The sequence below is a fragment of the Littorina saxatilis genome, linkage group LG2 (genome assembly GCF_037325665.1).
Source record: "Littorina saxatilis isolate snail1 linkage group LG2, US_GU_Lsax_2.0, whole genome shotgun sequence".
In the NCBI taxonomy this organism is placed as follows: domain Eukaryota; kingdom Metazoa; phylum Mollusca; class Gastropoda; order Littorinimorpha; family Littorinidae; genus Littorina; species Littorina saxatilis.
This window is the reverse complement of record NC_090246.1, coordinates 10,788,397-10,804,426: the sequence shown is the minus strand read 5'-3', so window position 1 is coordinate 10,804,426 and position 16,030 is coordinate 10,788,397. Positions and strand designations below refer to the sequence as shown.

At 40.9% G+C, this 16,030-nt stretch overlaps 1 protein-coding gene and 1 long non-coding RNA gene across 2 annotated transcripts in view; one reads left to right on the top strand and one right to left on the bottom strand.

The window, feature by feature from the left end:
- The window catches only part of LOC138958179 (protein sidekick-like), a 68,923-nt gene extending 60,228 nt beyond the window's left edge, over window positions 1–8,695 (top strand). Inside the window, exons 34-35 of the mRNA XM_070329262.1 lie at window positions 1,042–1,180; window positions 1,668–8,695. Coding sequence (XP_070185363.1) covers window positions 1,042–1,180; window positions 1,668–1,922 — 394 coding nt within the window. The 3' untranslated portion in view covers window positions 1,923–8,695. The remainder of the gene's footprint in view (window positions 1–1,041; window positions 1,181–1,667) is intronic.
- Window positions 8,696–11,917: 3,222 nt separating this feature from the next.
- On the bottom strand, window positions 11,918–12,762 carry LOC138958180 (uncharacterized). The gene is made up of 2 exons (XR_011453329.1): window positions 12,545–12,762; window positions 11,918–12,269 (listed from the first exon to the last, which is right to left on the bottom strand). It is a non-coding gene; the product is annotated as an uncharacterized lncRNA (long non-coding RNA).
- Between the last annotated feature and the right edge of the window lie 3,268 nt (window positions 12,763–16,030).

The window sequence follows — 16,030 nt, the reverse complement described above, 5'->3', positions numbered from 1 at the left end:
TGACAGAGAGAAAGAAAGGATGGACGCATAAATTCTCTGCTGGCGTGCTAAAGGCTAAGTAGTTTGCAATTCAAATAAACTCAGCTGTTCATTCATAACACAGTTGTGTCCTTGTGTGTCTGTTTCAATAGTGTTTCTGTGGTGTTCAATCTTCAATGTCGTTTTTCTCAGTTCAGCCATTTTGCCTACGGTTGCGTCTTGGGTTACGCGATTTCTCTGGCTGTAATTTAGCTAGAGCAATATTTTCTTTTGTAGTTTGTGCAGAATATAACATTCTGGGGGATTACGAAGGGATTTTGCTGAAATTTTATTATAGTCATATCCAGATTATTTCAAAAAATAATTTTGCAAGCGTTACCCTAAAGTTTGACAGTTGTAACAAAGAAGTGTTCCTAACTCCAAATATAAATATAATAAACAAAATCTGCTTCGTAATCCCCTAGAGCATACCCAGAAGGATAAAATAAAAAAATAATTAGAAGTGTGACAATCACATCTGATGAAAATCCGTGTATCTCCTGTACTCCACTTTTGTCTGTATTTTGACTGTTTTTGTCGCGTAAAACAAAAACCAGCAACCGAAAATACAAAAAGTGACTATTCTTTGTCATCATTTGTTCATTTCTTTCATAAAATAACATTCAGACACAATAAAACATTCAAAATTGAAAAAAAGGTAGTGCACTGGCCCACCTCCCCTTAATATATTGCCAGATAATTTTCAGCATTTTTTAAACACCAGAGATCATTCTTTAGATGAGACGGTGAAGAACTAATTTGTAAACATTCTTCAAACAGAAGAAAGATTGTTGAAACAGAAGCCAAGTGGTTTGGAGAAAACAGGACAGTTTAATGTTGTACCTTTGTTTTTAACACCATGCTAATCAATGTTCTGTTATGCGTTATATTCGTCTGCCAAATCAGTTATTATATTGCTTTTAAGAGCAAGCTTATGAGCTTAGCTCTTTGTGCTACATTTATTTAATTGATTGTATGCAGTGTAATTGTTATTTATAATTATCTGTTGATGTTTGTCATCAGGGCCCCTCCTCGACCTAGCCCGGCCAGCGTAGCGTACTCTGATGACGAGGATGCCTTGTCCATGGCCAAGCCGCCCATACCTGACGACAGCTCCAGTTGTGTCACTGATAAACCTTCCGACCTTGATGATTCCACAGAGGTAACTGCATTTAACAATACCTTCCTTGCTGTGTAAAGGATAACATATCCATTGCTGGATACAGGGTTTGGTTTACTAACGCGCTATGTGCCATGGACTCTTTCGTAAAATCTAAAATGACCCATAAGAATTAAATTCAAAAGCATACGCAAGCAAAAGTCTATCAAACAGAGCACAAGCACACACACTCACATACATGCACTCATGCACGCATACACAATTTGATAACATGTTATGATGGCAAATACTAAGCTGATTTGGCTAAAAATTGCACCATGTACCTTTGTTGGATAAACGAAATGTCCAGGGGGACGGGGGTGGCCTTGGACCTTGCCAGTCTATTTAGTGTTTTGCACCTTGGATTATGTCCCATCAGAGTGGGATTGAGAGGGTCAAATCTTGTTCTCCCAGGCTGAACCCTGGGGGTGTGAGAAGTTGGGGTTTCAGTGTGTTAAGTGTCCGCTTAAACTCAAATCTTTTGTTCCAGCCGAGCGACGACGAAAGCGACGCAGAGAGCGAGAAAGTCCCAGCATCCCCCCCTCCCCCGGCGTTCAGTACGATCCACCCCAACAGCAACACGGCGCGGGAATCCTGGCGATTCCAGAACAACAACGCTTACGCTTACACAGACAGCGAGGCAGACAGCAGTCACTATGCCTTCAGTCTTAACAACGGTCAAGTGGTGGTCAACAATGTGGCCGGAGCCAGGACTCCCCTCACAGGTTTCTCCTCTTTCGTCTGACAGCTTGGACTGTCGTAGGTTTTGGACGCAATTTGTGTGATAGACAGACGTGCAGAGAGAGGCAGTGGTAGAGAGCCGACGGTCAAGTTGTGGTCAACAGTGTGGCCAGAGCCAGGAATGCTTTGTCTGCCCACTCAGTGTCATCAGACACTGATAGTGAAGTAATTTTCTCAATGACAACAGCTTGTGGTCAGATAACTAACACAGATTTGACACAGTCACTAACAGTTGATCTCAGCTCCACAACGGTCAGCTTGTGGTCAACAGTGTGGCCAGAGCTAGGACTGCTCTCACAGTACTCTCCTCCTTTGTCGAACCAACCACTTGGACTGCTGAAGCTTTGCGACACAATTTGTGAGACCGGCGGCAGTCACTGAGTGACAGATTATAAGCTGAAGCAGACAGTGCTCACTCAGCAAGTTTCAAGCTTGTGGTCAAGGGGGCAGCATGAATCAGTGTTCACCTTCCAACGCAACAGACTAATCTTCCCTACAGCTGTGATCATCTGGCATCAAATCCAAAGCTCGGGTGTTCTGTACCTTCACCACCTTCTAATGTAACTCGTGGCAGCATTGATAAGCTTGTGACAGTTCATCCCGCTGATGTACACTCTACACTGCCTTCCGTCTTTTTTTGCACCATCTCAGCTTGGCTTTTGGACCATTGAAGGAATAGAAGTTTCCTTCCTGTGATGAACTTGTACACCCAAGCTTACATCCAACCCAAGGAGCTTGGTGATTCTGTGTTTTTATTTATTTTTATTTTTTTTACGTTGCAAGCCTTTTCACAGTTAGCAAACGGCCTCTGAAGACCATGTGTATTACCCCACGATTGTTATGTCCATATTCTGTGCTTTTCTTGGATTGTGCAAGCAAACTGCACTAGGTGTTTACTGCCAAAGTAGAAGTGACTTGTGCATTACCTGGATTATATGGACAGGCTTGAGAGAACGTACAAGGTATTCACTACAACAGTACACAAGCAGCCTGGATTATGTGGACAAGCTTTCAGAAGACAATCTTGCAGACAAGCATTAAGCTTGAAACATGTGCAGTATACTCTTTGCTCCACAAGGAGACGCATTTTCCAGAATGAGAAATGCAGCAAACTTCAGCACTAGATTTTAACCATGGATTCCATTTTCTGTTCACATGTTCATCTGACTCGGTTGGATTGCTGCCTTGGTGGCACCCTTCACGGAGCCTCCATTGTGCAAACTGAGATAACTATTCGAAGCGCTGTGATCGTTTGGTGGTCAGTAAGAAGAGTCTCATGAGAAGGAAAGAGTGCACAAGAAAGAATGTGTATAAGTAAGAGGCAGTCTCTACAAGACAGAGTTTCTGAAGGTACGAGGGTACCAGAGACATGTATCTTGCTCGCCATCTGCTGCAAAATCTTATACTGCTACTTCGGAGGACAAGTTAAATCACACAGAATGTTCAAGGTTTGAGTGAAACAGCTGTTAATGACTTTACTCACTTATAAATGGAGAGAAGAGCATGTGATCAAAATGAAATGAAACATTGCTTCGGGAGCCTTCGAGCTTGTAAACAGTGTTGACTCAGTTGTTGCAGTTACAACACATTCTCATGACCTTAGTTACAGATACGGATTAGGCCATGCTCCCTTTCCCCATATTCTTTCAATGTTCAAGCATTAACTTCTGCTTCCATTACTCTTTGGAGAAGAGTTTAAAAACGAATTGTGTGAGAGAGGAATGGCAATCAGCATCTATAAAATAAAAAAATAACAGATGTTTCCAGAGATGACAGCAACGTATCTACTAATAATCTTCATGATCTCCCAGCTGCCTTTCGATGAATATTTTTACTGCAGCTTTTACCACCTGTGTGTGTGCATTTGTGTGTTTGTTGTGTGTGTGTCTGCCTGTATGTGTGAGTGTGCACGTGTGTGTGTTTGTGAGCTTGCTTCAACAAAGTGAAGTAATTTTGAGTTCATGATTGGCTTGCTAATTTGCTCTGATGCAAAGATAGAAAATGAGATACATGTTCTATCTTGGTTGTGAATCATTTTTCATTCCAGCTGAGGCTATACTTTGGTTCAGGACATATCAGACCTAAATGAAGTCTAGAGATGTTTTCATCATTCTGGTTTTTTCATGAATCATTACCTTTTTTGGAAAAGAGAATCATTGCATGTGACTTTGCTATCATTGCTGGTTCATTAAAAACAAAAAAACGGTCAGTTCAATCGAAGCTACGGAACAATCAGGTTCTTTAACTGAGATTTTAGTAAGAATTTTAGATTGCTCCCTTTTTGAAAGTATTTCACTGTTGGCCTACCGTAGGCAGCAAAGTGTTTCTTTGAAAAGTAAAATTTCATTTCAATAACTGTATTGACAAATTTACTAACCTCAGTAGATTATTTGATTTAATGCAGTTTTTAAACAGTCATACAATTATTTTAAACTGTGTTTGTTAGACCATTCAAGGCACACACAAAAAGGAAAATTGTTTTGACTGTTGTATTTTGCTAATGGACTTGTTTTGTGGGACTTGACAATTCATCTTCAGGGCTAGCTGTGCATTTTTTATTAGATACATTTTATAGAATTTTTTTTTAGGAAGTAATGCATCATGTTTTAAGTTTTTTGACAGATCACCTGCTTTGAAATCCCCGCCAAGGTGCTGATTATTTGAACTGTGATAGGTTTGGTCATCATGTTACTTCATGTGTGTAGCACCATTAAGATGCTCCGACACAATGACACTATTCCATTTCCTTGGTCCCTGACAACTCTTTCAGCATAAGCAAAGGTTAATTCCAAAATCCATTCAGAAACTAGGATTGTTTGCTAACTCAAAATAAAACTTTAAAAATATATTATTTAAATAAAATAATGCGCCAGTCTCTGTGTTTGTGAATGTCAGACGACATTCAATACTCCGGATTCTTTGTAATAGATAATGTTCAGGAATAACTTCATTGGGTATTACTATTATTATTACTAGCGGTCTTTCTCTTTTGGATTTTTAGTGGACACTCATTTGATTTAAGCAATGTCCATTGGAGGAGATGGTTTTTTCTTCGGGAAAACGAGCACATCAGAGCTTACTGCTCGCACACTGTTGCCATGTTAGCTTCCCTCAGCTTCAGGTGGCCACAATGATTTATATTCTTCCTTCAGCCCGTCAAAACCCCGGGTTATTTCTGAAGATCGTCTGTGCTGACTTTTGCTGAGTTGCTGTCTAGTGTTACGTACAATGTCATATTGCCCTAGAACAGCTTAAAACAGTGCAGATGAAATTCTGAAACCTTATAATTAGAATTTGAAAGAATTCTACTAGCTGAGTGGGAAGTTTGATTTAGAATCAGTTGGTTAACAATAGCACAAATTTGTTTTATTGTCAACTTGATATTTATGTTTAAGTTTAATGGGAGTATGCTACTTTTCCTTGAATTTTAAATGCAAATGAACGAAGACATTTTTTAGGTCAAGAGGGTGATAAATGAGCGCTTAAAATTATGAGTTGCAAAAAGTTTTCCTTTTGAATTTAGTAGTAAAATTAATATTAAAAGTCCTACGGTTTTTAGCCATTAAGGACTTGAGTGTTTGTCCGCTTTTATCTTTTGAATTTATTTCAAATCAATTGTTTTGTCCTCTTCTTCTTGAGAACAAAAACATTGTCTCTCTTCTGTTTTCTTGTATTAAACATTTGTACTTGCCAAACCAGTTCATTTGAGTTGAATAAGAATGATTTTGATATGTATTCTTGGGTCACCTGTTTCTTAAAGAAAAAGAAGATGGGGAAATAACTACGCAGTGTTGATAATGAGCTGCATGGTTCTATTCCCTGCGGCCTTGCTGTTTTGATTCAGCATTATTGTGATAAGATTAATAGATTGAAACACAGCTCAAGTAACACAACTGCTCATGTGTCATCATTGTTTGCGGATTACTCTCATGCATTGTTTGAAATAAGCTGGCACCTTCACTCTTCAGCATTTTGGCAATCGCCACTGTCTCACAAGTCTCAATATATGACCCCTATGATCTGTGTTTTACACCGCTATTGCTGCTGGAAGATAACAATTTCATCATGATCGTAAGCAAATTGTGCTATATCTCATTTTTTTAAGATTTGAGAAAAACAAGAATTTGAAAGAGGCTCAAGTAAAGGCAGTTAGGCAACACTACTCTGCAGTCAGAGTTGTTTTTTTAAAGCACAATGTAAACTAAAAGTCTGAAGCGCATGAAATATTTCTTGATGTCTCAGGTTTTACATTGTCATTGCCTGTATGACCATGCTAGGCCATGGGTGGTATTTCCTGCCAAATGAACTTTGATTCTGTGAAAAAAGTGGTATTGTGATCATTTTTTGTTTTCAAGACAAAGATCAGAGCAAACTACAATGAAACTCAAACCAGCACACTCGTGATCCATAGTTTTTGGTCTCAAAGCAAAACTGACTTGTTTTCAAACTCTTTGCACATGCAGGTCACGCAGGGACTGAATATAAAAGAGATGCTCTAACGATGCTCATAAACTTTGATAGTGTCTGTTCATTTTCATGGTCATGGTTCTCACTCTGAAAGTGAAAGGCCAAGACAAATGAATGTTGACCATCTTCATCTGGATCTCACTTTTTAACCAAATTGTACAGCTCCTAATTGTCTGCTAGAGGATGGATTAATTGCTAGAACCACATGTAGCCAGTTAAATTTTTACTACAACTTTTGACTTTGTGGTTTGTCTTGAATTTATGATTTTTTGTACAGTATGTGTCTACTTTTTTTGTTTCTCGTGAGTTTGTGCCTTGTTGTGTCTTAGAGAAGACAATAGAAGCTAGTTGTGGAAGTCAGAATGGATAGACCACACGCACGCTTTGTATTTGGTTTTGTAGGTGTTACTGTTAGGGTTTAACTTAAGAAGAGCAAACCATAACGCTAGGACTGTTACTGTTAGGATTTAAGAAGAGCAAACCATAACGCTAATCCTTCAGAATATATTACATAAAATGAATATATGCATGCGAGTGTACTGTACAGTGACAGCTAGTGTGAATCCCCTACTCCCCCTCCACCCCAGGTGTAAAGTTTTTGTATTACCATAATTATGTATCATTGGATTGTTTATGGGATAAGGAACATTTTGATGTTTGAATGTGAATTGAGCATGAAGAAATAAACTTGATGTATGTTTGTTGCATGAAAAGTGATGTCCATGGAAATATGTGTTTGGTTGATTCCTTACTGAAAAAAAATGAGTGGCATGGGTGATGTGTAACTGTGAGTTGTAACTAATGTCCACCAAAAAATTGGGACTATAATTCTAGTCACCTGTTCTGTAACTCCAATTGAACTTCATGTTAATCTTGTGATTGTTTACTTATACGAGGTTTTAACCAACAATACATATCAACTTATAACTCATTATGTTGTCATGCATTTCTTTTAAACATGACGTTAACCTTGAACTTAAAGGCAAACTCTTTTTCATGATGTTTGACTCACCATCTCAGATCTGGCTAGGATTTTACATGGTACAAGACCGTCCCTCCACTTGGTCACATGCCAACAATCAACAGCCTGCGTTTGATGAATTAATTTTGTAAAAGCCACTGGTGACTTTTTTTAGACATTAATTAATCAAAAATGTCCAACCCACCACAGCACCCCCTGCGGGTTAGGGGGAAGAATTTACCCGATGCTCCCCAGCATGTCGTAAGAGGCGACTAACGGATTCTGTTTCTCCTTTTACCCTTAAGTGTTTCTTGTATAGAATATAGTCAATTTTTGTAAAGATTTTAGTCAAGCAGTATGTAAGAAATGTTAAGTCCTTTGTACTGGAAACTTGCATTCGCCCAGTAAGGTAATAATTGTACTACGTTGCAAGCCCCTGGAGCACATTTTTGATTAGTTCTTTTGTGAACAAGAAACAATTGACAAGTGGCTCTATCCCATCTCCCCCTTTCCCCGTCGCGATATAACCTTCGTGGTTGAAAACGACGTTAAACACCAAATAAAGAAAGAAAGAAAGTCCAACCCACCACAGCACACAGTCAGGATGTTGATTTTTGGTATGTGACCAAGTGGAGGGATCGTCTTGTACCATGTAAAATCCTAGCCAGATCTGAGATGGGGAGCCGAACTGGGTTTTTTTAGAAGGACTTTGCCTTTACGTTTCATACTTGTACTTAATTGTAAGAGCAACATTAACAGAACTGTTAACAGTTTGTTTTTATCAGTGGTACTACAGCATACTTTCAGGGTTTTAGTTAAGTTGGTATTAATCACAGCGGTGAGTTTCCCGTGTGCCTTGCAGATCAAACAAGAGAAATGTGTTGGATACAAAAGCATCATCTTACTTGCAAAATTAGTCCTTCAATTATGAATATATATAATTTTTGAGATTATGTACACAGGTAATTTTGATGTATGTTCACAGTTTTCTACTGTGGGGTTTCTTTCATTTACTTGAGAAACTGTGATTGTTGACATTTTCACAAAATTGGCCTTTTGAAAGGAGGGGGTGTTTACTGTTGGGTGTCAACCTGATACATATCATGCAACAGTAAAGCTACTGCAAACACGGATGACTGCTTTCCTTCTGATAATGTGTGTTCCTTCTCTTGTCTTTTTCTGTATTCTTAGAAGTAGTGGCTTTGATTGTGATGTTGCCGCACAAGGTTAACAAATACGGGAACGAGTAATTAAGATGCTAGTAAATTTTAGTGATTGGTTGACATCAAGCTGTCACACGAATGTAAACAATAACATGAAAGTAAAACAGAAGTCAATGATTTGAAGAAGCGTTCTGGGTTTTGTTGTTTTATTCTTGTTTGTGAAAGTCTGATTTGCAAAAAAGTATGCAGAAATTGTTTGGCCAAAGTAGTCTCTTGCGGGTTAGGGGGAAGAATTTACCCGATGCTCCCCAGCATGTCGTAAGAGGCGACTAACGGATTCTGTTTCTCCTTTTACCCTTGTTAAGTGTTTCTTGTATAGAATATAGTCAATGTTTGTAAAGATTTTAGTCAAGCAGTATGTAAGAAATGTTAAGTCCTTTGTACTGGAAACTTGCATTCTCCCAGTAAGGTCATATATTGTACTACGTTGCAAGCCCCTGGAGCAATTTTTTGACTCACATGCGAAGCAAAAGTGAGTCTATGTACTCACCCGAGTCGTCCGTCCGTCCGTCCGTCCGTCCGTCCGGAAAACTTTAACGTTGGATATTTCTTGGACACTATTCAGTCTATCAGTACCAAATTTGGCAAGATGGTGTATGATGACAAGGCCCCAAAAAACATACATAGCATCTTGACCTTGCTTCAAGGTCAAGGTCGCAGGGGCCATAAATGTTGTCTAAAAAACAGCTATTTTTCACATTTTTCCCATTTTCTCTGAAGTTTTTGAGATTCAATACCTCACCTATATATGATATATAGGGCAAAGTAAGCCCCATCTTTTGATACCAGTTTGGTTTATCTTGCTTCAAGGTCAAGGTCACAGGAGCTCTTCAAAGTTGGATTGTATACATATTTTGAAGTGACCTTAACCCTGAACTATGGAAGATAACTGTTTCAAACTTAAAAATTATGTGGGGCACATGTTATGCTTTCATCATGAAACACATTTGGTCACATATGATCACGGTCAAGGTCACTTTGACCCTTATGAAATGTGACCAAAATAAGGTAGTGAACCACTAAAAGTGACCATATCTCATGGTAGAAAGAGCCAATAAGCACCATTGTACTTCCTATGTCTTGAATTAACAGCTTTGTGTTGCATGACCTTGGATGACCTTGACCTTGGGTCAAGGTCACATGTATCTTGGTAGGAAAAATGTGTAAAGCATGTGAGTCGTATGGGCTTTGCCCTTCTTGTTATTAGTGCTTTTGTGAACAAGAAACAATTGACAAGTGGCTCTATCCCATCTCCCCCCCTTTCCCCGTCGCGATATAACCTTGAACGGTTGAAAACGACGTTAAACACCAAATAAATAAAGAAAGAAAGTCTCTTGCATGTTAGCAACAGTGCTTCCTGTGTAAACAATTCGACTCTGGCCAGGCTTTTACATGGCAAGTGGTATTACAAAAACAGTCAAATACAAAAGCGGTCCCACAAAAGAACTGGTCATTTGATTGTGGCTACCTGTCAAACTATATAGCATTGTAACGGAACAAACCCTTTAAGAAACTACTGGAAGTTGAACGCAGTGAACACCAGCGGGTCTAACCAGTTGATGATTTCTGTCCTGGTGTATGTTTTACACGTGTAAAAACCGATTAAATACCGGCAATCTGTTATATATATCGACTGTATTCGGTTAACGTGGGCAGCGTCGTGTGCTGAAAGTCCTATCCTGTTGTTTACGACAGATTGTCTGGCGATGGTTGTTTTGGATTGCATGCGACAGTCACTTGACAGGCTAGTGTTTATGAACTTCCGAGGTAATTGAAGCACACACGCCTCGGCATATGAAGGACATTTTTTGGCCACTTGTTGTTACTAAATAACGAACGCACGCACATGCATGTACCCCCCCCCACACACACACAAACACACACACTAAGTGGGTGTTGATTTCATTTAAATCACAGAAGACCCATTTAATTTGTCTCTTTCTCTGAGTTCGATTGAGGACCAGGCTAGATTCAAGTTTGGGAACAGATAGTGTTTTTTGTATGAGCACAAACAATAAGACCTTTTACACACAAGGTACTAATGTAGCATGTCTGATAAATCGGTTGAATGTGGATTTTTGGGGGCACAGTTCACAATGGTGATGGAATCTTGCAGTGAATATAACACTAGACAGCTGAGGTGTACCTTTATTCTTTGGGAAAAATGGACACCCTTTTACCGTACCGTCCTTCCGGCGTACACGATCATGTTAACCAACACAGATGTGTCCAAGCTTTCACGTGGAATAAGAGCATCTTTCCATTTGCACACATACCCACAATCAACCAGGTTGCGGGTTTGATGCACAGGTTTTGTTGTTGTTTTTATAGTCAAGTTTTGACTAAATGTTTTAACATAGAGGGGGGAATCGAGACGAGGGTCGTGGTGTATGTGTGTGTGTGTGTATGTGCGTGTGTAAAGCGATTCAGACTAAACTACTGGGCCGATCTTTATGAAATTTGACATGAGAGTTCCTGGGTATGATATCCCCGGACGTTTTTTTCTTTTTTTCGATAAACACCTTTGATGACGTCATATCCGGCTTTTTGTAAAAGTTGAGGCGGCACTGTCACGACACACCCTCATTTTTCCATTAAATTGATTGAAATTTTGGCAAAGCAATCTTCGACGAAGGCCGGGGTTTGGTATTGCATTTCAGCTTGGTGGCTTAAAAACTAATGAGTGAGTTTGGTCATTAAAAATCGGAAACTTGTAATTAAAATTATTTTTTTATTAAACGATCCAAAAACAATTTCATCTTATTCTGCATCATTTTCTGATTTCAAAAACATATACATATGTCATATTTGGATTAAAAACAAGCTCTGAAAATTAAAAATATAAAAATTATGATCAAAATTAAATTTCCGAAATCGTTTTAAAAACTATTTCATCTTATTTCTTGTCGGTTCCTGATTCCAAAAACATATAAATATGATATGTTTGGATTAAAAACACGCTCAGAAAGTTAAAACGAAGAGAGGTACAGTAAAGCGTGCTATGAAGCACAGCGCAATCGCTACCGCGCCAAACAGGCTCGTCACTTTCACTGCCTTTTGCACTAGCGGCGGACTACGTTCAGTTTCATTCTGTGAGTTCCACAGCTTGACTAAATGTAGTAATTTCGCCTTACGCGACTTGTTTAAAACTTATTTTGCACACCAAGTTGAAATTGGTATCAGGTACGAAGTAAAGTTAACAAGAAATCCTACTCTGCACAGAAAGTAACCTGTCTGTTCCACTTTTTACCTTGTGTTTTAGATATACAATATCTAAGAACACACCAAAGTTATATTCAATACTTTACAACAGTCATGCTTCAAATCAATCTCGTAAAACACTGATGATTTAGATTAATGAATAAATTTATTGGTTGGTAATATTTCCGGATTCTTTAACAAACTATTTCTATTTTAGATCTAACGAATTTGCGTTCATAGTTAATTGTTCTTGCATTGACAGCTAGTTTAATGTCGAACTGGACTTATCTTAAATGGGCTGGTTAGTTACAAAGTCCGAATGTCCTGATGGAAGCCTGGATTCACATGATGACCGTAGCAGTGACGAACTTGATGAAGATTACTGGATGATGATGATAATTAGTAGACAAACTCCTTTTGCTCCTCGCTGGTGGATCACACTGGTGGCGTAGCTTGATTAGTTCACCCTTATCCCAGCGGATCCTAGACGCTCGAACCCCTGGATCAAAGGTAATACTTGTTATTAACAACGGTATCCTAGGATCAAGGTTAATTTTGATTTCTTGCCCTATCTTCATGTCGGGCAGTTCGCAGACAAACCAAGCATGGTTACTGAATAAAATACTAGATCTATATGCCGAACTAACTTGCAGCATGTACGTTTATGATTAACTTCATTAAACATTCTAAAACAAATATCATATGCGAATAGATGTGAGTGTATAATAGCTGTTCCTTCATTGATGGACGCTCGATATTACAACGACACCTTACCTCTTGATGCTCCTTTCCGGACACTACTCTACGAGTCTGTGCGGCTGCGGGTTACATCTCAGGCCTTGGGATGGTAGGTTACGTGCCGGCGGCTTTTCATCGGTGGTTACACAGGATTCTTGTTCCCCACTTGTAGCCTCTCAGTACCCGGCAAATAGAGTGACCGTAATGGTTAGCGGTTCACGTTTCCTTCCTCCAAATAACTGTTTTCATCCCACGATGCAATTCCATGAGTTACGTAAATTCGCATATTAATGACGCAGTAATGACGTTGATCCAACATGTAGATTCTCATACTAGTGACGTCATTACTTCGTCTCCAAGGTCTCGTAGACTCTTACCCTAATGGTGCAACAAAATATTTCAGTCTCGGCTAAACAAGAGTTGTTTGGAGTTGAGTCGTAACATAACCCCGGGGGGTGGACAAGCGAAATCTTATTTCGTTTCCGTTTATACGACTCAATATACAATACAATACAATACAATATACAATATGCATATACAATTGTTTCCACATTTTGGAGTAGATCCGCATGAGCCTGTCGCGGCCAGTTTGGCCTCACTACTCCAACGGGGTGGACAAATTTTCCTTCTGGACTCTGAAACTCAGTTGATGCGACTCAAATAGTCGGCACCTAGGTTGTCCTTTCCTGGCATCTTCACCCATCGAAACTGGCCTCGTGACGTCACAAACGCGGTTTTGTCTCTGTCTTCCTCGACAATGGGTATTCCCCAGTAGCCACGCGTGAGACCTAGCTTGGAGAAGTACTTGGCTTTTCCTAAGCTTTGGAATAAATGTTGAACGTCGGTGATGGGTTCCCCATCGAACACCGTGACATCATTCAACCCACGGAGGTCCGCGCAAAAGCGGTACTTTCCTTCTTCTTTCTTTTTGACGAGAACAATGGGTGAATTGTAAGCTGAGTTGGCGGGTTCGATGACTCCTAGCTTCAACATCTCTTCGACTTCATTCTCCACCATCTTCACATACGCATGTGGAATGGGGCGTGGTCTTATATAGACCGGTTTCTTGTCTGTGACCTCGATTCGACACGTAGTCAGATTCGTGGTGAGTGGTACGTCGGTCAGATTATCTAGTCTGTCCGCGCAGATCTGTCTCGCTTCAGTTCGCTGTGACTGAGTGAGTTTCTCTGAAAAGTGCACGTGGTCTAAACCTTCTGTGCGCTTTGTCTCAAATGTTGGGATAGTCCTCTGACTGTCCAACCTGAAGATGTCGTCGTTAGTGGTTTCGTCCTCCTCTACCACTACTGAGACGATCACTTCTTCCTCTTCTTCTTCTACTACTGCAACCGGAATTGTTCCATCGGTGACAGGTTGCTCACGTTCGACGTAAGACTTGAGGAGGTTGACATGGAATACTTTTTCCTTCCTCCTTACTTGGACTTTGTAGTCGAAATCATTCAACTTCTCTAACACTTCAAATGGACCTTGCCAAGTGAGTTCCAGTTTGTTTGTTTTCAATGGCTTGAGAATCAGGACTTTCTCTCCTGGTTTTAGCGACCTTGGTTTGGCTTTACGATCGTAATATTGAGCAGATCGCACTGAGGCTTTTTTCAGGTTCTCTCGAGCAAGCAAACAGGTCTCTTCGATCCTCTCACGAAGGTTCACTACATATTCCGCAGTGGTTTTGACCTCATCTGGGACGCTCTCATCTGTCCAAATTTGTCTCAAGAGTTGCATTGGTCCTCTGACAGTACGCCCGAACAACAGTTCGAATGGCGAGAAACCTAAACTCTCTTGAGGAGTCTCGCGGTATGCGAACAGTAATGCAGAGATGAACGTATCCCATGCTTTGGGCTGTTCTATGCACATCTTTTTGAGCATGTTCTTTAACGTGCCATTCATTCTCTCGCACAAACCATTCCCAGCTGGATGAAATACCGCAGAGGTTTTCCTTTTGATGCGGAGGAGTTCAGTGACTTCCTGCATCAGAGTGCCTGTGAACTGGCTCCCGTTATCAGTCAATATTTCACTTGGGATACCGAGTCTAGTCCAAAAATCCCACAAAGCATCGGCTACTGTCTCGGCGTGGATGTCCTTCAACGCGACAGCTTCAGGGTAGCGGGTGGCAAAGTCAACCATGACGAGGATGTACCGTTTTTTGTTCTCGGACATAGGAAGAATAGGCCCGATGATATCGACTGCTACTCTTCTGAAAGCAGTATCGAACACTGGCATCTTGCCCAATGGGACCTTCTTCGTAAGGTGTTTTGGCGCGGATCGCTGGCAAGCGTCACATGACAAGCAGTAGCGGCGGATCTCAACACCACAGCATGGCCACCAAAATTCGCGTCTAATCCTTTCGGCGGTACGACGCTGACCTTGGTGTCCTGCCATTGGATGATCATGGCCGAATGCGAGCACCTTACTACGGAACGATTTGGGAAGAATAACCTTCAAAGACTCCTCTCCTTTCCGATTGAACGTCGACTGGTATAAGATACCATTCTTTTCCACGACTTTCATGTGGCCTCTCTCTTCTCCGGTAGCAGCTTGTTTCCTGATGCTGTCTAACGAAGGATCTGTCTTCTGAGCCTCGCGTAAGTCCTTTGGAGTAAACATATCCGATGTTGGCTCCCGGCTACTTGGCTTACTCGCAGATTTGTCTCTATCATTGTCCAATTTGGACTGTGCTCTGGTATCAACGGCCCCAGCGACTGTCTCAGCGCTGTCGTGATACCAGGCAGGTTCTCTGACAGGGAAAATCGGTGTTTTCCTCCTGTCGTTCTGAGTTCCATGGAACTCCCCTATGAGCACCGGCATTATGGGATCCGCCATGACCACGACTTCTGTCTCTCCGCAGAAGAAGGGCGAATCCACATGAATGATCGCGGTCTCGCAGTACCGGACTTTACTTTTGTCCGCTAACGTGGTCCTCTTTCTCTGACCAGTCATTTTGTCGGCCGGCACAAGATGTGCGGCCACCACAATCGAGCTACAGCCTGAGTCTCTCAGGGCGTTCACTCGTTTGCCGTTGACTTTGACGTCAACTAGATCCGAAAACTTTTTTGTGGTGCAGTCTTGACACAATTTATCTAACGGGGATTTTCTTCCCTGTGTTTCGCGTCGGACATCTTCAACCGTCACAGCTCCGGCGGTGTTGCCTTTTTTCCGTAAGGGACAATCGCTCGAACGGTGTAGACCCACGCGACAATAGAAGCATAGTCCTGCTTCTCGGAGTTTTTCGCGTTCCGCCGGTGTCAAAGAAGATCTTTTACCTTGTTGAGGTGATGGTTTATGATCCTTCTCAAAACGTTTCGTTCCGTCCTGAGGAGTTCGCGTTGGTGTCGGTCTCAATTTATTTTGGCTTCTGTTCAGCTCATAATCGGACGCGAGTTTTCCCATCTCCTTGGCATTGATCGGGTTCCGGTCTTTGACATGCACGGCGAGATCGGAAGGCATTGACTGCAAGGACTGCTCTCGCAGGATCAAATCGGTTAATCCTTTGACAGTTTTCTCGCACGG